We start from the raw sequence: 23,465 nt of genomic DNA on the forward strand, positions 1-23,465 counted from the left end.
CTAAGTCAGGTTTTCTGTGTTTGAATATTTACTTCACCAGTTACTAGCTATGTGATTTGTGGCGAATTACTCAATCTATTTATGCTTCAGTTTCCTGATCTCAAAAATGGGAACAACAGTAAAATCTGTCTTAGGGGTGTTGTGAAGTTTAAAAAAGTTAGAATACTTAAGGTCTCAGAATGGCATCTGGCATACTGTAAGACCTCAAAAGTGTTAGCTGCTATGATTTGTTTGTTTTGAAACACGGTCTTGCTCTGTTGCCCAGGCTGCAGTGCAGTAGCACAATCATGGCTCACCACAGCCTCGATTTCGCAGGCTCAAGTCATCCTCCCACTTCAGCCTCCCAAGTATCTGGGACTACAGGCACGTGCCACCACATCTGGTTAATTTTTTTTTTTTTTTTTTCTGTAGAAATGAGATCTCAGTATGATGCCAAGGCTGGTCTCAAACTCCTGGGCTCAAGCAATCCTCCTGCCTCAGCCTCCCAAAGTGCTGGGAACCATGCCTAGCCTACAGTTCTTATTATTGCTAATATTACAACAACAAATGATACAATCATTACCATCATCTTCAACTTACAGTTGATGGAGTTTGGCATGAGATTCAGAAAAAACAGAGTAACATAAAAGTATCACAATCCCCCCCTACACACACACACACACACACACACATACACACATACACACATGTACACACATCACAGGTTGGAAAAGTGAAATAGATCGGACTCTAAGTCAGTCCTTTAGTGTCCCAAGCTGTTTTGAGGGAAACTGAGGAGAAGGTAACAATATACCAAAAATGTATGGCTCATTTCAAGACGTAATCTGTGTGATCTTAACAAATCAATCTCAGGAGAAATAAGTCAATCATTTATCAAATTTTATTGAGGTGTACTATGCATCAGGTGTTGAGTCAAATGCAAAGAACAGAAAATGGAACAATGTCTGTGTGTTTTAAAACTTTGTGTTCATGTCAACGAAATATATATATGTCATATGATGGATGTGCACACGGAACAATGGAAGCACACAGGAGAGACCTAAGTTAGACTTGGGGGAAGCAGAAAACAGCACAAAGATTACCCAGAGTGATGATATTTAAGCTGAGCCTTAAAGAATAATAACAGGTAAACAGGGATAGAGGGGGTCAAATCATTCCTTCAGGGGTAGAAGCTAGCAAATGTAGAAAAAAAGATGAACCCTATTTCCCTGCCTATAGCCATACAAAACCAAAAAACTTCTGCCTAAAGCTAAAAGACAGATAGCCATCAGAGGAAGGCACCTGAACAGATGTGCTTCAGGAATATCTTCTGTTTACACACATGACATCCCCACCCTCCCCAGCTCAGAATAACCCATATTCGGAGAAGCAACAGAAAGCTACAATTAAGAGATTCGTAGACAAGTTTCTCACTTACAACACTGGGCGGCAGCAGTGGGCAATGGCTTCCTCTGGCTTTCTTCTTGACTAGAATACTAGAAGCAGAAAGGAGAAAATAAATAAATAAATACAATCAGAAGCCCAAGTAAAGAGAGGGAAAAAATCACAGCTACCTATAAAAAAGTTTAGTGTTTGGAGACAAAATTTTTATTGAACAGAAACAGAACATCCTGCTCCTATTTTCTCTGTGTGATCCTGACATATAGGCCAGACTATTGGTTATGGCCCTGGCCAAGTGAGACACGCTAAATACAGCAGGATAATGGAGAACTGTCCTGACCAAGGGCGCCTGGGCACCCACTCAGCTCTGCCAGGCAGCTGTAGAAGGTTTGGCCTTAGAATCCTTAGAATATTTCACAGTCCTCTGAGTTTTCCTGGAGCTAATGTATAGGAGATTTCCCTATTCAGGTGATGCAAATGACCACCTATCTGGGGTTGTTTTCTCATTTTTAAATAATAGTGCTTCTTTGTTCATAAGGTCACATGGGAAGTAAGTGGAACTGCTTACCTAAGCATGTGGTGCAGTATCTGGTATCTACAAGAGTTCCTCTCCCACTAGCACTGTAACCTCTGCCATCCCACTCACCACGACCACCACAAAAACAAGTACACGGTACTGAAGACATAAGAAAATGTTCCATAAAAGGAAAATAATTATGTCCAAATCTTGAGGATGGGCCTGATTTAGAAGGCAAAACAGAAAGAGAAAGGCACAAACAAATCAACAGTCTGGAAGACAGTGAGGATAGTCTGGTTCAGAGTCCATTGGAGAATTAGAAAAATGTATCTTCGGCCAGGCACGGTGGCTCATGCCTGTAATACTAGCACTTTGGGAGGCCAAGGCAGGTGGATCACCTGAGGTCAGGAGTTCGAGACCAGCCTGACCAACATGGAGAAACCCCGTCTCTACTAAAAATACGAAATTAGCCAGGTGTGGTGTCACATGCCTGTAATCCCAGCTACTAGGGAGGCTGAGGCAGAAGAATCGCTTGAACCTGGGAGGCGGAGGTTGCCGTGAGCCGAGATCATGCCATTGCACTCCAGCCTGGGCAACAAGAGCGAGACGCTGTCCCAGAAAAAAAAAAAGAAAAGAAAAATGTATCTTGGCCAGCAACTTGCAAACATGAGATTTGGAGTTCTCATCCTGACCTGGTCACTTATTCATAAGCTATGAGATCCAAGGCAAGTCAGAGCTTCTCTAAAACTGTCAATGAACGAGTTACTTATTAACTCAACAAATATTGATTGAGTATCCACTATGTGCAAAGCCTTGTTCTAGGCACTGGGAAAACAGAATTTGTAAATCATGGTAAGAATTCGAACTTTTCTAGTGTGCTGAGAAGCCCTTTTGGGTTTTAAGCATGAGAGGATTATGATTTGATTATACATTTAAAAGATCTGGCTGCTGTATGAGATGAACTGTAGGGAACACAAGGGGAAATAGAGTAATTATTGCAACAATCCAGACAAAAGTTAATGGTGTTGTACAAAACATTATGAGTATCAGTAGTTAAGAGCATTTCAAATGGTTGGGATCCAAAATACAAAACACTTTTTGTATATAAATATACTTTATAAGCAATAAAGTATGGTACAAATGTCAGAGGTAGATACTGTTATTACTAATTTCCACGGAGAATAAGAAAAGTCAAGCACAGTGTAAACAATATGATAGCACTAGCAAAACTGCGAATCACAAAAATGTTCAAAACATCTTTTTTTAGACAGATTCTCGCTCTTTCGCCCAGGCTGGAGCGCTGTGGAGTTATTTTGGCTCACTGCAACCTTCGCCTCCCGGGTTCAAGCAATTCTCGTGCCTCAGCCTCCCGAGTAGCTGGGATTACAGGCGTGAGCCACCACACATGGCTAATTTTTGTATTTTTAGTAGAGATGTGGTTTCACCATGTTGGCCAGGCTGGTTTTGAACTCCCAACCTCAGGTGATCCGCCTGTTTCGGCCTCCCAAAGTGCTGGGATTACAGGTGTGAACCACTGTGCCCAGCCAAGTTCAAAACATCTTGAAGGTCAAACATCCACTCCAAAGTAACAAAAGAACTTGGTTATAAATAATAACCACTACAAATAATTATGATTTTTATAAACAGTACATAGACATAACCATGAGGAATCCCAAAATTTTAAGTATTAAGAAGAATTCAGACCTAAGAGATCAGAGTAGACATTTTCAGAAGCTATATTTAATGAATCTGTTCCAGGCCCAAAACAGAAAGCTTAAGTCCAACTAGAGTATAATTAATAATGTTAAGATGGCTAAGAAAAAAGCTACAAAATCTATCTACAAAAAACAGACAAGGATAGTAGAAGAAAGGAAAATTATAGGCCAATTTCAGTTATGAATATAGAGACAAAAATCCTAATTAATAGATTACGAGGCCAAATCTGTCATATAAGTGTGTGTAATATTCATATGTGAATATGTATGTATATGTGTGCATACGTATGTATGTTAGCATATAAATGTACATATATCCTGTCCAGGTGAATATTAAATGCTAGGCCAGTTCAATATCTGAAAATCTACTCATGTAATTCACCATATTAAACAGATCAAAGGAGAAAAACTATGTGATCTAATAGATGCAGAAAAAGATTTGATAAAACCCCATACTTTTTCATGACAAAAATGCTTAGAGAATAAAAAAGAAAATAGAATTTCCTTAATCTGATAAAGAGTATCTACCAAAATCAATGGCAAACAGCATACTTTAAAACTTATAAAGCAGTCTCCTTACAGTCAGAAGACGGACAAGGCTCTCCACTCTTATGATGTTAAAAATTATACTAGATGTCTTAGTCATTGAATGTTTTAAATAAAAGGTCATGAGAAACAAGAAAAGTCTGAGAAAATATCACAACCAAGAGAAGCCTAAGGAGACATGACAACTAAGTGTAATGCAATATCCTGGATGAGATCCAATAACAAAAACAAAAAAGACACAAGGTAAAAACTAAGGAAATCTGAATAAACTATGGAATTTTAGCTATTTTTTTAGCTAACAATAAAACAAATAAAAAATACTCTTTAGCTAATAATAATGTATCAATATTAGTTCATTAACCATAACAAATGTATCATACTAATGAAACTGCCTTTGCAAAAATGATAACTAAGGAAAGTATGACAGAGAAAGAAATCAGACCTAACCAGTTCCATCTTGCTTCTAATCTTTAAGCTGTCCCTGTTCATTCCTGGGCATAGGCTGAACTAACTTGATAATAGCCCTTTTCCAAAAAGAACCCCTTCTTGCCTGGGGACCACTCTGCCTTTGCAGGACTAACAAATTAGCTACAAGATTAGAAATCACTTTAGGGGTCATGCAGCCTCTGGCTCCAAAAGTGTCCAAGAGTCTGAACCTCACCAAATTGCTCCTGGGAATAACATCACTATTATAAAACCTAAGATCAGTGCTTGGGATATCTTGCAGATCCCGCACTAGATGGATCAGCTGACACTACCCGTCTGGCCCAACCAGTTCTGCCATCCCACCCAGGAACAGAAGACAGCAAGAAAAACTCACTTCTACCTGCTATCATTCCATCTCCAACCTAACCAATCAGCATTCCCCACTTCCCAAACCCCTACCTGCCAAATTATCTTTAAAAACTCTGAGGCCCGAATGCCCCAGGAGACTGATTTGAGTAATAATAAAACTGCAGTCTCCTGCACAGCTGGCTCTGGGTGAATTACTCTTTCTCCACTGCACCTCCCCTGTCTTCATAAATCACTTCTGTCTAGGCAGCACATAAGGTAAACCCATTGGGCAGTTACACTAATGTAAGATGTTAATAATAAGGGAAATCATAAGATGGGGTGGGGGAGGGGATGAATATCTGCTCAACATTTCTGTAAATCTAAAACGTCTAAAAAATGAAGTCTGTTAATAAAAATATATGTATAAACAGGCCTGGCACAATGGCTCATACCTGTAATCCCAGCACTTTGGGAGGTCAAGGTGGGCCGATCACCTGAGGTCAGAAGTTCAAGACCAGCCTGGTCAACATGGTGAAACCCCATCTCTATTGAAAACACAAAAATTAGCCAGGCATGGTAGCACATGCCTGTAACCCCAGCTACTTGGGAGGCTGAGGCAGGAGAATCGCTTGAGCCCAGGAAGTGGAGACTGCAGTGAGCCAAGATCGTGCCACTGCACTCCAGCCTGGGTGAAAGAGTAAGAATCTGTCTAAGAAAAAAATATATATTTTATATATATTTATATAAAATGTATAAACAATTCAAACACGTAGAAACATAAAGCGTAAGGACTGCAAGGAGAATAAAAACTGTAATTTAAAGATGCAAAACCTAGTTACATAGAAAATCTAAGGGAATCTCTAAACTATTAGAACTATTAGGGGTTGATGAGTAAGATCAATACTTTAAAAAGATGAGTAGCAAAGCATTTACTTATAATAGTAATGTGATAACCAACTAGATAGTGTAATTTTTAGAATGTACCATTTGCAACAATTAGGAAAAAAAAATCTAACAAAAGTAGTATAACACTTACATGGAGAAAAAATATCTTCCCCCCTGCTATAGTCTGAAAATTTGTATCCCACCACCCCTGCCCCCACCAAAAATTCACCTGTGTGATGATACTAGGAGGTAGGGCCTTTGGGAGATGATTAGGTCATGAGGGTGGAGCCTTCATGAATGGCATAAGCACCCTTAAAAAAGAGGCTCCAGAGAGCATGCTTCCATCACATGAGAATACAGCAAGGTGCTGTCTATGAACCAGGAAATGGGCCCTCACCGGACAATGAATGTGCCAGTGCCTTGATCTTGGACTTCCCAGTCTCCAGAACTGTAAGAAATAAGTCTCTGCTGTTTATAACCTATCCATTTTGCATTTTTATAGCAATCCAAATAGACTAAGACATCCCCTATAGCACTTCTCAGCTTCTAATACTCAACTATATTTATTATATTTCTTGCTTACTGTCTGATTCTGCCTATGTGATCCATGAGGGCAGGGATCTTCAACCTCTGATGTATATTAAACACAGAATAGTGCACGGTACATGGTGCTTAATAATTGGTTTGGTGAATGAATAAATCTCACCAATAAGCAGGGAAATACAAATTAAAACAATTTCTATACTCATTAGATTAACAAAAATTTACAATCTGATAACACCAAGTATCAGTAAGGAAACAGTGAAACAGGAAAAGGGTAAATGTAAATTGTACAATCACTTTAGAGAGCAATTTAGTAATATCTAGTAAGGTTGAACACAGCATATCCTACAACCAAGCAACTATCATTCCAGGTAAACACCCAGAGATTCTCTCAGATATAAGCATAGAGAAACAGGTTCAGAAATGTTCACTGCAGCATGCATTTATAACAGTGAAAACCTAATTGCCCATGAGTAGCAAAAGTAATACAATGTGGTACAATCCAGCTCTGTAAAGTGGTAGATGCCCAAGTCAGTCTTGATTAGCGCCTCTAGGCCCACGAGGTGTATGGGAAATGTCATACACTGTAGAATAAAAAAGTTAGACTCTATATTGTATTTTAAAAATGATTTTGCAGCAAGTGTGATGAAATCTTAATAATTATTGAATCTTAGGGATGGGTATACACATGGGTTTCCTTTTATTTTTCCTATATTTGTATGTATACTTAAATGTTTTTCATGATAAAAATAGAAAAAGAGAAGAGACAGAAGCCAACTTGAAGAAACTCCCATTGACCAAAGATGAGATCATTTTAGTATCAAAAACAATGTCCAGCCTGGGCAACATAGTAAGACCCCACCTCCACAAAAAATTTAAAAACTAGCTAGGTGTTTTTAAACCTGAGTCTCCTGTAGTCTCTGCTACTTGGGAGGCTGAACTGGGAGGATCACTTGAACCTAGAAATTTGAGGATGTAGTTAGCTATGATTGTGCCACTGCACTCCAGCCTGGACAACAGAGCAAGATCCTGTCTCCAAAAAAGAATGATTGCAGTGGGTCGAAATACATGATCGAATATACCCAAATTTATAAATACATAGTAATATTCCATTTAAAAAAGAAAACAACTTACTGGTCACCTTGAGAAGTTGCTGAGGCAAAAGTTCATTATTCTAAAAATAGATAAGAGAATGTTTTTCTTATAAAGACTGTATTTCAGTGAACCAAATAGCTAGCTGGTAAGAGAAAATATTTTTTTATAGACAAATCATAGCTAATAAATGCTGAAGGGATAATATAATTAGACTATCAGGCCAGTCACAGTGGCTTCTGCCTGAAATCTCAGCACTTTGGGAGGCCAAGGTGGGCAGACCTTTAGAGGCAGGAGTTCGAGACCAGCCTGGGCAACAAGGTGAAACCCTGTCACCACTAAAAAATACAAAAATTAACTGGGCATGGTGGTGCATGCCTGTAATCTCAGCTACTTAGGAGGCTGAGAAACTCAGGAGGCAGAGGCTGCAGCGCCACTCCAGCCTGGGCGACAGAGTAAGGCTGTCTCAAAAAAATAAAAAGAAAAGAAAGAAAGAAAACCATCATTTTTCAGACTCTAACAAAATAATCATCATCATTTGCAGCTAAAACCACTAGCTAAGAGGCTGATGGAAAAATATCATAATGAATGAAATGGGCTGACGATACTTGAATCCACTGTTGAATTTTAACATCACGCCTATCAAAAGTGAACTACAACTTCGTCTTCAAACTAATAGATGCACTTTTCAGTTTAAAGGAAGTAAGAGAGATAAAGGAACACGGTAAATAAAACCTGGGGACACAATCAGCAAAATCCACAATGTGCAGAATTCTACAAAACAGATGAGGGTAAGTGAATGATTTTACAACTAAAATGATTTAAAGAGCTGAGCTTGGTGTCTCATGCTTGTAAACCCAGCACTTTGGGAGGCTGAGGTGGGCAGATTGCTTGAGCCTAGAAGTTTGAGATCAGCCTGGGCAAATGGTGAAACACCATCTCTACAAAAAAATACAAAAATAAAATAAAGTAAAATGATTGAAGAGACATGATAGCCAAATGGGCACATCTTATCTGGCTCTTGAAATGAAAAAATCAACTATGAAAAAACATCTTCTAGATATTAAAGGAAATTGAAAAAACTAGGTATTGGATGACACTAAGAAATTGTTAAGTTCAACATGATAATGGCATTGTGGTTTTTTTACAAAAGCATTACCTGTTAGAGATCTATACTGATATATTTATGGGTGAGACAAGATAATACCTAGGCTTGTTTTTTGTTTTTGATACGGAATCTTGCTCTATCACTCAGACTGGAGTGCAGTGATGTGATCTTGGCTCACTGTAGCCTCTGCCTCCTGGGTTCAAGCGATTCTCCTGCCTCAGCCTCCTAAGTAGGTGGGATTACAGGTGCCCGCCACCACGCCCAGCTAATTTTTGTATTTTTAGTAGAGATGGGTTTTCACCATGTTGGCCAGGCTGGTCTTGAACTCCTGACCTCAAGTGATCTGCCCACCTTGGCCTCCCAAAGTGCTGGGATTACTGGCATGAGCCACCACACCCGGCCAGATTGGTTTTAAAATACTCCAGCAAAAAAAGGGAAGAGTAACTATATTTTTTCATGTTTCAAAATTTCCATAATAAAAAAGTTTTTAAATGGAAAAGCAACCAAAATGAGATAACACTTCATACATGCTAAGAATGGAAGAATGGATATAATAAAAAAGATAATAACAAGTGTTGACATGGATATGAAGAAATTGAAACCTTTATACACTGCTGGTAAGAGTATAAAATGTCACAGCCACTTTGGACAATAGTCTGGCAGTCTATCAGTTAAATACAGAGTTACCATGTGATCTAGCAATTCCGCTCCCAGGTCATATCCAAGAGAAGTGAAAAGATATGTCCACACAGAATTTTGTACGTAAATGTTCAAAGTAGCATTATCCGTAACAGCTAACAAGTAGAAACAACCCAACTGTCCATCAACTAATTAATGAATTTAAAATATACTACATCCATATGATGGAATGTTATTTGGCAATAAAAAGGAATTTATTTACATGCTAAAACATGAATGAAACCTTGAAAACATTATGCTACGTGAAAGAAAACAAACGACCACGTTACATAATTTCATTTATCAGAAATGTGCAGAATAGGTCCATAGAGACAGAAGGCTGATTAGTGGGTGGATAGGGCTGAGGAGGATAGGGAAGAATGGAGACTGATGGCTAAAGGCACAGGGTTTCTTTATGGGGCAATGAAAATATTCAAAATTGTGGTGATATCCATGGGCACAACTATGAAGCTAGTAAAAGCCACTGAATTGTAAGCTTTAAATGAGTGAACTGTATGGTATATACAAATTATATTTCAATGAAGCTGCTAAAAAGATAAACAGCATAGTGGAAGAAGGATGAAAGATAAAAACTTAGTGAGTGCCATACACTAGAATAAAAACAGAAGGCAAAAATCTGATTTGGGCCGGGCGCGGTGGCTCAAGCCTGTAATCCCAGCACTTTGGGAGGCCGAGGCGGGTGGATCACGAGGTCAGGAGATCGAGACCATCCTGGCTAACATGGTGAAACCCCGTCTCTACTAAAAATACAAAAAACTAGCCGGGCGTGGTGGCAGGCGCCTGTAGTCCCAGCTACTCGGAGGCTGAGGCGGGAAAATGGCGTGAACCCGGGAGGCGGAGCTTGCAGTGAGCCGAGATCGCGCCACTGCACTCCAGCCTGGGCGACACAGCGAGACTCCGTCTCAAAAAAAAAAAAAAAAAATCTGATTTGGAGTTGTGGTGACATCCATAGGGCACAACTATGAAGATACTAAAAGCCACTGAATTGTAAGTTTTATATGAGCGAACTGTACAGTATATACAAATTATATTTCAATAAAACTGCTAAAAAGATAAACTGCACAGTGGAAGAGAGGATGAAAGATGAAAACTTAGTGAGTGTCACACCCTACAATAAAAACAGAAAGCAAAAATCTGATATGCAGTTGGGAACCACAGACCAAGAACTATTAATAGAACTTATAAAATTCCACAATTTTTGTGTAAGTTATATTTGGTTTTTAAATTGTTTTAGTCCCTTCTTCTGATTCTGCATAATGACACACAGTAAAGCCTATAAAACAAAAAAAGTACAACATGCTTCTTTATCAGGAAAACAAGGATGATGGCAGTCTGAAAGGTACCACTCCACAGCCAGGCTTCAGATGAACAAAAACACAAAGTAATGTAGATGCAAAAAAAGCAGAAATGCTCAGAGTTACTAAGTGGAGAAGGAGGACTGGAGCTTTCAACAACAAAGAAAAGTTGGGATGCTGGTGTGGGCATGAGAAGAGTTATACAGTTTAATAACAGAAAGCCTACCAAGAATAAAAGAGGTAAGGGAAAACCCTGAAAAGAGTAGATGTTGCTTGTCCCAAATGCCATTTCTTCATCTTTCATTTAACTCACTGTGGGTTGAACTATGTCCTAAAAGATATGTTAGACTTCTAACCCTAAGTATCTGTGAATATGACCTTATTTTGAAACAAGGTCTCTGCAGACATAATCAAATTAATTCAATGACTAGCGTCCTTATAAGAAAAATGGAAATTTAGACACAGACACACAGAGACAGGAGAATGCATTGTGAAGACACAGACAGACACACAGGGAGGCACGTGACAATGAAGGCAGAGATCAGAATGATACATCTACAAGCTAAGGAACAGCAAGGACTGCCAGCAGCCATCAGAGGTAGAAGGGTATAGGATGCTTCCTCCTTCAGAGCCTCCAGATGGAGCTGAACTGATCTTGCTGACAGCCTAATTTCAGACTTCCAGTCTCCAGAACTGTGTGAAAACAAATTTTGGTTGTTGTAAGTCACCTAGTTTGTAGAACTTTGTTATGGCAGCTGTAGGAAACAAATACAGTCATCAAACCACTGCATTTCCCTTTATGTACTAGTCTATGGATGTGTACTCGTCATCAATCACCAAATCCAATAGCTCTATTTCATAATTCACTTGTTTTAACATGGGATACTGTCAAGAATTTCTGCCTTGGATCTGTTTTTTCCTTTGTTCCATGAATCTTTCCTGGTTATGTTATTCTCGCTCTTCAAGGTTGCCCTTTCTCAGTCTCTTTTGTTTCTCAGAATTCTATGTTTAAGGTTTCCCAAGATTTTGTTCTTGAATACTGTCTCCATATGCTCTACCTGAGGAAGTTTTTCTATTCCTATGACTTCAGTTGTTTCTCATATATTAATGAAGCTCTATGCCTACAGCTCCCTACCCCATTCAAACCTCAGCTTCCGATTATCTCATGAAATTGTTTATCAAAAATTTCTGCTGAAATATCCTCTGGCACTCAAAGTATATCTTACAATCAGACCCATTTTTTAGTAGCCCACATGTCCAAAATAAACAAATTTATCATCTTTGCTCTCCCTCAGCAAGAACAAAAACATTCTCCAATCCTGATGCCCCAGGTTGAGCTGAATGTGTTCTCTTATACACACCAGCCTCATCTCTGGAGGTAAGTTAGGACTGGCAAGACCAAACAATGCAACAGTCGAAACATCCTCAAAAACAGGACACAAATAAGAATAATATCCAAAAATCTGGGAGACAGTAGAAGCAAAAGAAATGCCTCCAACTCACACACAAAAGAGGACAGATTCCCTGGTGCAAGCTCCTTCCCTAACAGTCCAGAGCCAGACTAGTACCACAGAATGGGAGAATGGGAAGAACAGAATAAATGGGAGATGGGACCTTCTAGTGACATTTCAGGAAATCTTCTAGCTGTCTTTTTTCTTTAACGCAATTTAAATGATTTCATTCTCAGGACAACATGCTCTTGGACCCCTTCCTGGGCAACCTATAAAGAGTATTGGAGATTTCCCCCTATCCCTCTATACTGCAAATAAGGCTGTTCCTACCTCATTGTCAGCTCCCAAGGCATTGATTTGCTCCCATTTGTAGGTCCAATATCTGGCTTCCTCCTCTGGGATATCTATCATTAAAAAAAAAAAAAGAAGAAGAAGAAAAAGAAAACAAATCACATCAGCAGGTAATAAATCATCAGCAGATAATACTTTATTCAGTCTAATGACTGAAGTCAGAGGGTAGTAGTGATGCACAAGTTTTAACTGGTGGTTTGGTTCTTGTCATGAACATTATCTTTACTCTTCACAAAAACCAATATAATGTACGTTATTCCCATTGTTGTTTTGTAGATGAAGAAGCTGAAGTTCAGAGCGGTAAAATAATCTGGCCAGGGTGACAGTTTATAAAGAGATGAGCCATGATTCAAACCATGGTTTGTATGATTCCAAAAACTACATTCTTTCTATGTAACCGTACTACCTTCCCCTCAGTAAGACCAAAACCATCCAAAGGATTAGCTTAGAAGAAAAGTCACATGCTGAGATACTGAGATGCTCAAAATTCAAAGGTTTTCTCCCAAAAAATTAAAAGTAGAATTACCATGTGACACAGTTCTCCCACTTTGGATTATATATATGAAAGAGGTGAAAGCAGGATCTCAAAGAGATATTTGCACACCCAAGTTCCTAGTAGCATTATTCACAATAACCTAGAGTTGAAGCAACCCAAGTGTCCACTAATGGATGAAAGGATTAACAAAATGAGAGACTTGCATATGGAGCATTATTCAGCCTTAAAAGGAAGAAAATCCTGCCACATGCCATAACATGGATAAACTTTGAGGACATTACACTAAATGAAATAAGTCCATCACAAAAAAAGACAAATACTGTATGATTTCACTTATGTAAGGTAACTAAAGTAGTCAAATTCACAGAAAAGAAAGAATGGTGGTTGCCAGTGGCTGTGGGGAGGGGGAAATGAGAAGTTGTTTGATGGGGACAGAGTTTTAGTTTTGCAAGGTGAAAAAGTTCTGGATATCTGCTGCACAACAATGTGAATGTACTTAACACTAGTGAACTGTACACTTAAAAATGGTTAAGATGCTAAATTTTCAGTTATGTCTCTTACCACAATTAAAATTTTTTTAAAAAGAAGCTATTAAAAAATACTCCATAGGTTTTATACCTGGAAAGTATTAGATGATCAAATATTTGCTAAGTGAGTCACTAACTGAAAATATTTGAATTCTTAAAAAACAATGGTACAATGGTATATCCTCATTTCTAAATATTTCAAATTGACTATAACAACTTATCCCCAAAACTCACCTTTTAAAAACATCAAGTATGGGGCCAGGCGCGGTGGCTCAAGCCTGTAATCCCAGCACTTTGGGAGGCCGAGACGGGCGGATCACGAGGTCAGGAGATCGAGACTATCCTGGCTAACGCGGTGAAACCCCATCCTTACTAAAAAAATACAAAAAACTAGCCGGGCGAGGTGGCGAGCGCCTATAGTCCCAGCTACTCGGGAGGCTGAGGCAGGAGAATGGCGTAAACCCGGGAAGCGGAGCTTGCAGTGAGCTGAGATCCGGCCACTGCACTCCAGCCTGGGCAGACAGAGACAGACTCCGTCTCAAAAAAAAAAAAAAAAAAAAAAAACCTGATATTTAAAAAATAAATAAATAAAATAAAATAAATAAAAATAAAAATAAAAACATCAGGTATGACCATATTACCAGCAGTAAAGAGAAACACTCAGGCAATATATGGATCATATCAACTTCAGAGATATTTAAACAGATACACTTTCTAGTAGCCCACATGAATAAAGCAAATATAGCCCTTTCCTTTCTCCTTTGTTCCACCTGTCCAAAACTTCCGTTCCTTCCCTTCAACTAGCTCTTTAACAATTGGTAGCAATATTTCAAAGTCTTATTTAAAAACGCACACACTCACCTTCAAATAGTCTACAACGTAATTTGTATAGTGCTTTCTCATACATATGGTACATCCATAAAATGGTATACTACGCACCTGTTACAAAGGAGAGTGGGAGGTGCAAGGTGGAAGAGGAGCTGCTGCTGCTGCCGGTCTATATGCTCTGATGTGGGACGATTTACCAAGATATATTAAATGCAAAACAGCAAGGCACAGGGAATGTGTTAGAATATGCTACTATTTGCATTTTAAAAAGAAGATGGTGGTGTGTGTGTGTGTGTGTGTGTGTGTGCACTTATATTCAGAAACTGACTCTGGAAAGATACACAAGAAAGTATTAATAGTGGTAGCCTATAGGAAGAAAATTGATTTCTGAAGGGACTTTTCACTGGATAACTTCTTAAACCATTGTAAATTTATTCCTGCCTCACTCCACAAAAATAGTTTTAAGGAGAAAAAATATAGAGAGATACAAGCATGTTTATCGCAGTGCTATTTATAACAGTATAAACTTCAAACAATCAAAATACCCAACAAGAAGTAGTTAAATGTATTATACAAATAGTTAAAATTAAAAGCCCCAGCTCTAGAGTCAGACCATGGCCAAAATACTTAAATACTCTCTGTCTTAGTTTGCTTATCTCTAAAGTGGGGAATAATAGTTGGGTCTGCCTCAAAGGACTGAAATGAGGATTAACTGAGCTAACATATGTGAATACTTAGTGACATGTCCACCAGCACACAATAATTCACCATAAATGTTATTTTGTTATTATTAAATCTTTTTTTTTTTTTTTTTTTTTTTGAGACAGAGTCTCGCTCTATCGCCCAGGCTGGAGTGCAGTGGCGCAATCTTGGCTGACTGCAACCTCCATGCCTCCCGGGTTCAAGCGATTCTCCTGCCTCAGCCTCCTGAGTAGCTTAGATTACAGGCGCACGATACCACGCCCAGCTAATTTTTTCTATTTTTAGTAGACATGGGGTTTCACCATGTTGGTCAGACTGGTCTCAAACTCCTGACCTCATGATCCACCCACCTCAGCATCCCAAAATGTTGGGATTACAGGTGTGAGTCACTGTGCCCGGCCCTGATTTTTAAATAAAATCAACCACTAAAAGTAGAAGAATAATGTCTATTTTATATAATATTTGTAACTATGTAATTAGTGAGTGAAATCAGTCAAAAAGTAATACAACATTAAAAATACAACCATTTAAAGTCTCTGGAAATGGTCCTCAGTGCATACATCAAACAAAAAAACATTTATTCAAGACTATCTACTAAAATTTGGTGAAAATGGACAGTATCTGTGGTATTTGAACCAACACCCACTCCCTCCAGTTGATTTTCCCTTCACTTGCAGCTTGGTCTACGTCCCACAAGAAAGACTGCCTTTCTATTTTTCTGAAATAATAGTTGTTCTGAGTTTAGTTCTTTCCGAGTTAGCTGGAAAATCATGTCATTTTTGCTTAAATCACCATAGGATACAAGATACAAATACACTGAGATCATAAAACAACAGCAATAACAACAGGATATGCAAATATCCATAATATGAATGGTAAAAAATTAAAATAAAACTAACGGAAATCAACTAAACTAAAACAAGACACCATACAAAAAATCAAATAAAGATTAATTGGGAAATACAAAAGACTGCCAAGGATGTGCAGAAACAGGCACTCCTCAGATATAATTTATAAGAGTATAAATTGGTATAACCTTTTGGACAAGGAACTTAGTAGATTCCATAAAAAGTAATTGTGTACATACCCTTTGATCCAGCAATTCTACTTTAAGAAATGCATTCTAGACTCAAAATGGGCAAAGATATACAGAGTTGTTAGTTAGCAGTATATAACATCAAAAAAAACTGAAAAAACCTACATGTCAATCAATAAAGGAGTACTTAAATAAATTATGGTAGGCCGGGCGTGGTGGCTCACACTTGTAATTCCAGCACTTTAGAAAGCCGGGGTGGGCGGATCATTTGAGGTCAGGAGTTCGAGACCAGCCTGACCAACATGGTGAAACTCTGTCTCTACTAAAAAATACAAAAAATTAAGCAGATGTGGTAGCACAAGCCTGTAATCTCAGTGACTCGGGAAGCTGAGGCATGAGAATTACTTGAACCCAGGAGGCAGAGGTTGCAGTGAGCCAAGATCGTGCTGCTGCCCTAAAGCCTAGGCAGAGCAAGACTCCATCTCAAAAAAATGAAAAAAAACAAAAACAAAAAACAAAAACACAAAAACAAAAAAAAAAGATAAATTATGGTAGAGGCATCTGTTCAAATGAACAAGATAGATCTTAAAGTATAACATGGAACGATGTCCAGGATAAATGTCTAAGTAGTTTGTAAAACACTATATATCAGTATATACATATTATATAGAGTATGATCCAAATTTTGCCAAAATAAGTTTTTAGAAAATAAGTATCATGTGTCTAAACCAAAATACAAGAATGTTAACAGTGGTTTCACACTGGGAAATGCAAAGAAGGTTAAAGGAACTGGGAAAATAAACTTTTAACTTTATCCATGTACATTTTCTTACTATTTGAATTTTTATCATGAGCATGTATTGTGATTTAATTCACATTTTAAATTGTTATTCATCAGTGCTATTTCTTAAATTAACAAATCAGAAGGTATATATAGTCACTTCAAGACAATAAATGTTTATTTTCAAAATAATAAATCTAACAAGCAAATATTTTGTAAGTCATTATAATAAATAGTCACAGAAAATTAGATGAGTTGAAGAGAATGCTTTTTAGTGTAGATTCTTTAAGCGCACCATTCTATATTCTACTTTGCACCATTCCCTGGGTGAAGTGTTAAAAGAGAGTGAATGAAGACAGAATATCCTCAAAAGAGATGGCTGAGGTGACAAAATATACATTAATGAAACAACTAGCAAACAATTCCAAATAATATGGTAAAAATTATTAAATAGTTTTAAAATTTTAATCAAATAGACTCACCAAAAGGCAACTCAAATCTTGTATCAAGCAAAATTTTATGAGGAGTTGGGTTTCTAGTTCCACAGATCTCATCATCTTTCATTAACGTCTCTGCCTCCAATGTGGACCATTCCCCAGGCCCTTCCTAGGACACAAAGATCTAAGATTAAAGTTTAATCTTTCTTGGCTCCCTCTTAGTCCAAGAGTCAGGTTTTTTTCTCTGAAGTTCTGTGCTTGAGCTTCTGAGGGCCATTCACATCCTGATAAGGCAAACACACCACTGTCACCACCTGCCTCCACTGCATGTGGCTTCCGTTTTCCCTCTTTGGTGGGGAAGCAGCTTTCAGTGCTCAGCTCTGCAGGTCTAACGAGGACAAAATGTCTCGAGTAGCATACTCTAAAACTAAGTACCTCTGTGGATCAATATTTAACCTGCACAGTTCTTAATGGCTGCGTCACTGTTTCTAGTCAGTAAAAAGCTACTAACATTGTTGGCTAAATAGGACTGAACTGGGGTTGCAATGAAAATGAACTGCCCATCTGCCTGGGGGAGTAGAGACTTAGCTAGAACTAAAAGAAATACAGAAAATAGAGGCAACTTCAACTTCCCCACTCCCAGAGAAAACTCATGGTCCATGTTAACACCAAATAGGAATATAACAGATTTTGTCCAGGTGCAAAGTGGGGAAATGATGCTCAGTTATGGTCTAGTCTAGGAAAGTGAGGCAAGAGTTCAATCCTAGAAAAAACGTATAGACAGTGTGAATATAAATTGCCAAACCTGGTAGTTCCTCAAACTCTGTTAGGGTTACATGCAGAAGAAGGGCACTGAAAATCAGTTCCTTGGAGACTGGTAACTCAAAGAAACAAAGCAGAGAATAGCGAGCCAGGTGGCTAAGGAAGTTTAATGGGACTCCTCCCAGGGCAGCGACTTAGAGGAGAACATAGAAACCACAAGTACCCTAAGTAAACACACACACACAGACACACACATACCTCAGAAGGGACTATCTACCTGATAAGGCTGAAGAGGTGCTCTGGAGCCTGTGAGTTCAGTCACAGGACACAGGGTAGGCCAGACTTAAATAAAATCATCTGAACCTTCAGGTGAAGTTAGGAACAGGCAGGTTGCATGCCCTCTAATTAGAAAAGGGGAAGAATAATCCAAGATGCATGGATGAATATTAGCTAAAGTGGAGCTAGCATGGGGAGAAGCAAGGGCTGGGAACCATACTTCCAAACAGGCAATGCAATGACTGACCTCATCCGACTGACGAATAGTCTTCAGTGCAATCCACACAGTCCCCACCATGGTGTCCCAGATCAGTCCTTTGTTCCATACCTCCACACTTAGACCCAGGTCCAGGCGACTAATCTCACTAAGAGAAAGAGGAAAGCCCTTTGAGGAAAGCTAGACAATATGAAAGAAACAACTACATCTCCTGTTTTGCTAAACTTTGAATGCTTTCTCACCAGGATCCTGTCTTCAGGGAAAATCAAAATTTCCCAGAATGCCGTGACCATTTTTAGGCTCCAAGAAACCTATGTAAGGTGTCCACAGAAAACTGCCTTTGTTACAGTTAAATAAGTTCCAGAGACCTGCTGCTCTACCACATAGTGCCTCCAGTTAACAATAAGGTATTGTGCAACTCAAAATTTAAGAGGGTAGATTTCATATTAAATGTTCTTAACACACGCATACAACAAAAAAAGGAGACACAAGTAAACTTTTAGAGTTGATAAATATATTTATTACCTTGATTATGGTGATGGTAACACAAGTGTATACATGTCTAAATTGTACACATTAATTATGTACAGTTTTTTATATACCATTTAAACCTCAGTGGGGATGGGGGAAAAAAAGAAAGAAAAATGCCTTTGTCTATCCATTCTTTCCACTTTGGAGATACAATCATGATTAGACTAATGCAGTTTCACACAATATGAGGCCAAGTAATGAGGACATTACTGCCAGGCCTGCCTGCCAATTTCCACCCATAGGCAACAGTTTCATATGTTTTATTGTCAACTAACACTGCTTCAACTTAAACTACACATTGTATACAGGAAACTTTTAGGAAAGGTAAGTCTACTTTACAAGATTTATGAGGCTAGGCATGGTGGCTCAAGCCTGTAATCCCAGCACTTTGGGAGGCGCACGGATCACCTGAGGTCAAGAGTTTGAGACCAGCTTGGCCAACGTGGCAAAATGCTGTCTCTACTAAAAATACAAAAAATTAGCTGGGCATGGGGGCGCACGCCTGTAATCCCAGCTACTTGGGAGGCTAAGACACAAGAATCACTTGAACCCAGGAGGCAGAGCCAAGATCATGCCATTGCACTCCAGCCTGGGTGACAGAGCCAGACTCCATCCCCACCAAAAAAGCTGGGGGGAAGGGGGATTTATGAAAGGGAGTCCAGGTAGAAGTAGGGTCCCTGAGAACACGTCAGTTTGATAGGAACATGTGGTCACAGGCAAGTGAGGGGCGCTAGAGTATGCTAGTTCACACCACTCAGTCCCTGGAGACTCATTAATCATTATTAAGCTAGGCATTGTCACTTATAAGCAAAATTATTACCATGGGATAATGATAAATACAATGATTTTCCTATAATAACAACCAGGGGGAAAAAAATTGAAAAGAAATCATTCCATAGAGAGCCAGATAAGCACTATTTAAAAGCAGTGTCATACATGGTTGAGTATCTGCTTGGAAGGACTAACTCAAACATAATCCCAGTCTTAAACTAGAATATGCAAATAGTACTTGTGTTAATGCTAAAAATGTTCTCCAGAAATCTCTTATTGAAACACAAGGCTACTTGAGGGGTAGTCCAAGAAAGATGAGAAAAGACCAATTCCAGCAGAGAGAGCAGAAAAGTATTCTCAGGAAAACAACAGCTATTTATCATAAGTAGAAGTTTCAAGTTTGTACTTGGGTTCCCTGTTGGGCTATAAAATAAATGTTCTCAGATTCACAAGTTTGAGATATAGAATGACAGCCATAGAATTAATGTCAGGTGTTGAAAATGAATAAAGCAAAGAAAATGTATCCCTTTTATATAAATATAATACAGCATAGAATGTACTGAGTTAATTTATTCATTTAATTAGCATTTCCTGAGCACTTACAAGACATATGACTAGGTGCTTTGGAGAAGAAACATAATATAGGACTCAATTTTTTTGTGTGTCCAAAAACTTCTAAGCTATCTGGAGAGCTGTTGAGAGCCACAAAGTAGATGAATAAGCCTAGCTACTAAGTTACAGTGTTCACAGTGGAGAAACTAAGCTTTCTGTCACATCATTTAATTCAGCCTAATTAACCAATTAGTCTTGGAAAATATAGGTGACATCCTCAAATCCATTGGACTTATCCGTCATTTGAATATGGAATCGAAAAATTGCTTGGGCCAGGTGCAATGGCTCATGCCTGTAATCCCAGTATGTTGGGAGGCTGAGGTGGGAAGATCACTTGAGCCCAGGAGTTCGAGACCAGCCTGGGCAACATGGCAAAACCTAGTGTCTCCAAAAAAAATTTTTTTAATTAGCTAGATATGGTGGCGTGTGTCTGTAGTCCCAGCTACTCAGGAGGCTGAAACTGGAAAATCGCTTAAGCCCAGGAAATCAAGGCTGCAGTGAGCCAAGATGGTGCCACTGCACTCCAGCCTGGTCAACAGAGTGAGATCCTGTCTCACAAGATAAAGAAAAAAAGAAAAATTGCTTAGGGATACATATATAATATTCCCAAATCAACTCCCAAATAGTATCTCAGCCAACAGACAGAAGAAATAGCCAGAGGTCTTTAACAGCTTGACTTGAACAGATAAAGAAGAAAATCTGTTCTTCAGAGAACTCTCTGGGGAGAAAGCCCAAACAGTGAGTATATATTCTGTAAGAAGCTTCTCATCTCACCTACATTTGCTCAGCAGGTCCAGCTAAGAGAGGTCTGAGAGCTCTACTTATGCTTCATACCCAGGACGCTGGGAAGTTTCTTTTCTGTTAATTAATTCAATCAACAATATACATAAACGTGTATAGAAGACTTTGGGATACATGAATTCATACAAATAGTGAAGATGCCCACTTTACCCTTAAGAAATGAACAATCTAGTCCTAAAAACAAGATATGAAAAATGTTAAAAACAAATAATATAAGAAATACCGGCCGGGCGCGGTGGCTCAAGCCTGTAATCCCAGCACTTTGGGAGGCCGAGGCGGGCGGATCACGAGGTCAGGAGATCGAGACCATCCTGGCTAACATGGTGAAACCCCGTCTCTACTAAAAATACAAAAAACTAGCCGGGCGTGGTGGCGGGCGCCTGTAGTCCCAGCTACTCCGAGGCTGAGGCAGGAGAATGGCCTGAACCTGGGAGGCGGAGCTTGCAGTGAGCCGAGATCGCGCCACTGCACTCCAGCCTGGGTGACACAGCGCGAGACTCCGTCTCAAAAAAAAAAAAAAAAAAAAAGAAATACCAAAATGGATATTAGATACTGCCACATAATACATCATGGAGAAGGAAAAAGGAGAACGGGAGAGAGGAAACCAACACTGGAGTTTCCGGTGACAAAAGGACAGGGTAGTAGACTAAATTCTGCGAGGAGTGAACCAAAAAAAATAAATAAGTAAATAAATAAAATAGGACAGGATAGGAAGAATAAGGAGTAGGAAGAGCAGAAAAGTAGAGAAAGTAGCTAATAAAACCCACGTGTAAAAGAAGAGACGGCAAAATTCACACAGCATCTCAATGTGGAAGACAGGAAGAAAATTCACACATATCACAGCAGGGTAGAAAGGGGAAGTGCTATGGGAAACTGGAAAATAAACACATAATAATAATGCTAGCTATGCTGATGAGAGGCTGCAGAAGATCACTGTGCCTCACATAATGGGAACAGTTATAACTGGAAGTGATGGTTATAGCCAACTGGAAGTGCTAGGTTTATAAACCATAGCCAGGATTATGGCTAACACACTGGTATGGAAAGAGACTTGCATAAACCATTTGTAGCTGACTCTGTACACTGCATGTGTAAAGAAGGAAACAGGTGCTCTCAGTCTCATATCACTGTCACTGTAAGAGGGAATAAATGAGGCTTATATAATCTTGAGAGAGAGGCAATCAGTGAGAAAGAAACATGACACTATTGGCCTCCTTCTGTTTGAAGCCCAGTTATCCCTCAGCTTTCAAGACACCATTATATCCTGGCTCTTCTACCTCTCTGTTTAATCCTTTTTTGTCCCCTCATTTAAATGCTGCCACTCTCCAGCTTCTACCCCAGTCCCTTTTCTCACCATACACATCTTATCCCTAAGCATTCTCCTCTTCACCTATGGCTTCAACTGACCAAAATATTTCTCCAAAGCAGACTTCTTCCCTGAGTGCCGGCTTCAGGTTTCTAACTATCTTCTGTACCTCTCCTCCTTCCTATCTGTCCTATAAGAATCTCAAATATAAGACTGTCCATAACTTATATTAATCCTCATCCTACTGAATGGCATACCACCCACCCCATCGTCCAAGCAAATCTTTTGGTTCTACTTCCTGAACACCCTCTATTCGTCCTTTTCTATGTCTTCTGCTATTGTCCTAGCCCCAAACCTCATAATCTTTGCCTTTAACTATCACAATAATGGTCCTATAGGAAGCAATATAGGCTGAGTGCAGTGGCTCACACCTGTAATCCCACAACTTTGGGAGGCCAAGGCGGGAAGATTGCTTGAGCCCAGGAGTTTGAGGTTAGCCTGGGCAACATAGCGAAAACCCCATCTTTACAAAAAATAAAAACATTAACCAAGGTGTGGTGGTACATGCTTGTAGTTTCCACTACTCAGGAGGCTAAGGCAAGAAGATTGCTCGAGCCCAGGAGTTAGAGGCTGCAGTAAACTATGATCATACCACCATGCTCCAGCATGGTTGACAAAGTGAGATCCTGCCTCAAAAAAAAAAAAAAAAAAAGAAGCAATATACTAAGAGCCCAGAGGATTGGAAATGTCTCCCCATAAAAAAAATAACCATCCCTATGTCCCTCTGAGCTGCACTATAAAACATGCAAATCGATTTCACTTCCGTTTCAAATTTCACAGCAAATTTCAGTACGTTTTCTCATTCAGCCCCTTCATGTCCACCTCTACCTTCCAAAAAAACAAGCATAATCTTCTGAGAAAGGAAGACCTTTATAGATAAGGAAACTAGTGCCCTATGAAGCTAAATGATTTGCCTAGTCCTTCAATATATTCTATACTTTTTTCCCCTTTTCTAGAACAGGAACA

At 39.1% G+C, this 23,465-nt stretch overlaps 1 protein-coding gene across 2 annotated transcripts in view; it reads right to left on the minus strand.

Moving 5' to 3' along the window:
• The window catches only part of UNC13B (unc-13 homolog B), a 232,879-nt gene that overhangs the window by 144,667 nt on the left and 64,747 nt on the right, over positions 1-23,465 (minus strand). For both annotated transcript variants that reach the window (XM_025359917.1, XM_025359918.1), the window contains exons 4-7: positions 18,449-18,566; positions 17,209-17,332; positions 12,336-12,409; positions 1,418-1,475 (exon numbers count right to left, since the gene is read on the minus strand). In XM_025359917.1, the coding sequence (XP_025215702.1) occupies positions 1,418-1,475; positions 12,336-12,409; positions 17,209-17,332; positions 18,449-18,566 (374 nt within the window). The remainder of the gene's footprint in view (positions 1-1,417; positions 1,476-12,335; positions 12,410-17,208; positions 17,333-18,448; positions 18,567-23,465) is intronic.

The sequence above is a fragment of the Theropithecus gelada genome, chromosome 15 (assembly GCF_003255815.1).
Source record: "Theropithecus gelada isolate Dixy chromosome 15, Tgel_1.0, whole genome shotgun sequence".
Taxonomy (NCBI): Eukaryota; Metazoa; Chordata; class Mammalia; order Primates; family Cercopithecidae; genus Theropithecus; species Theropithecus gelada.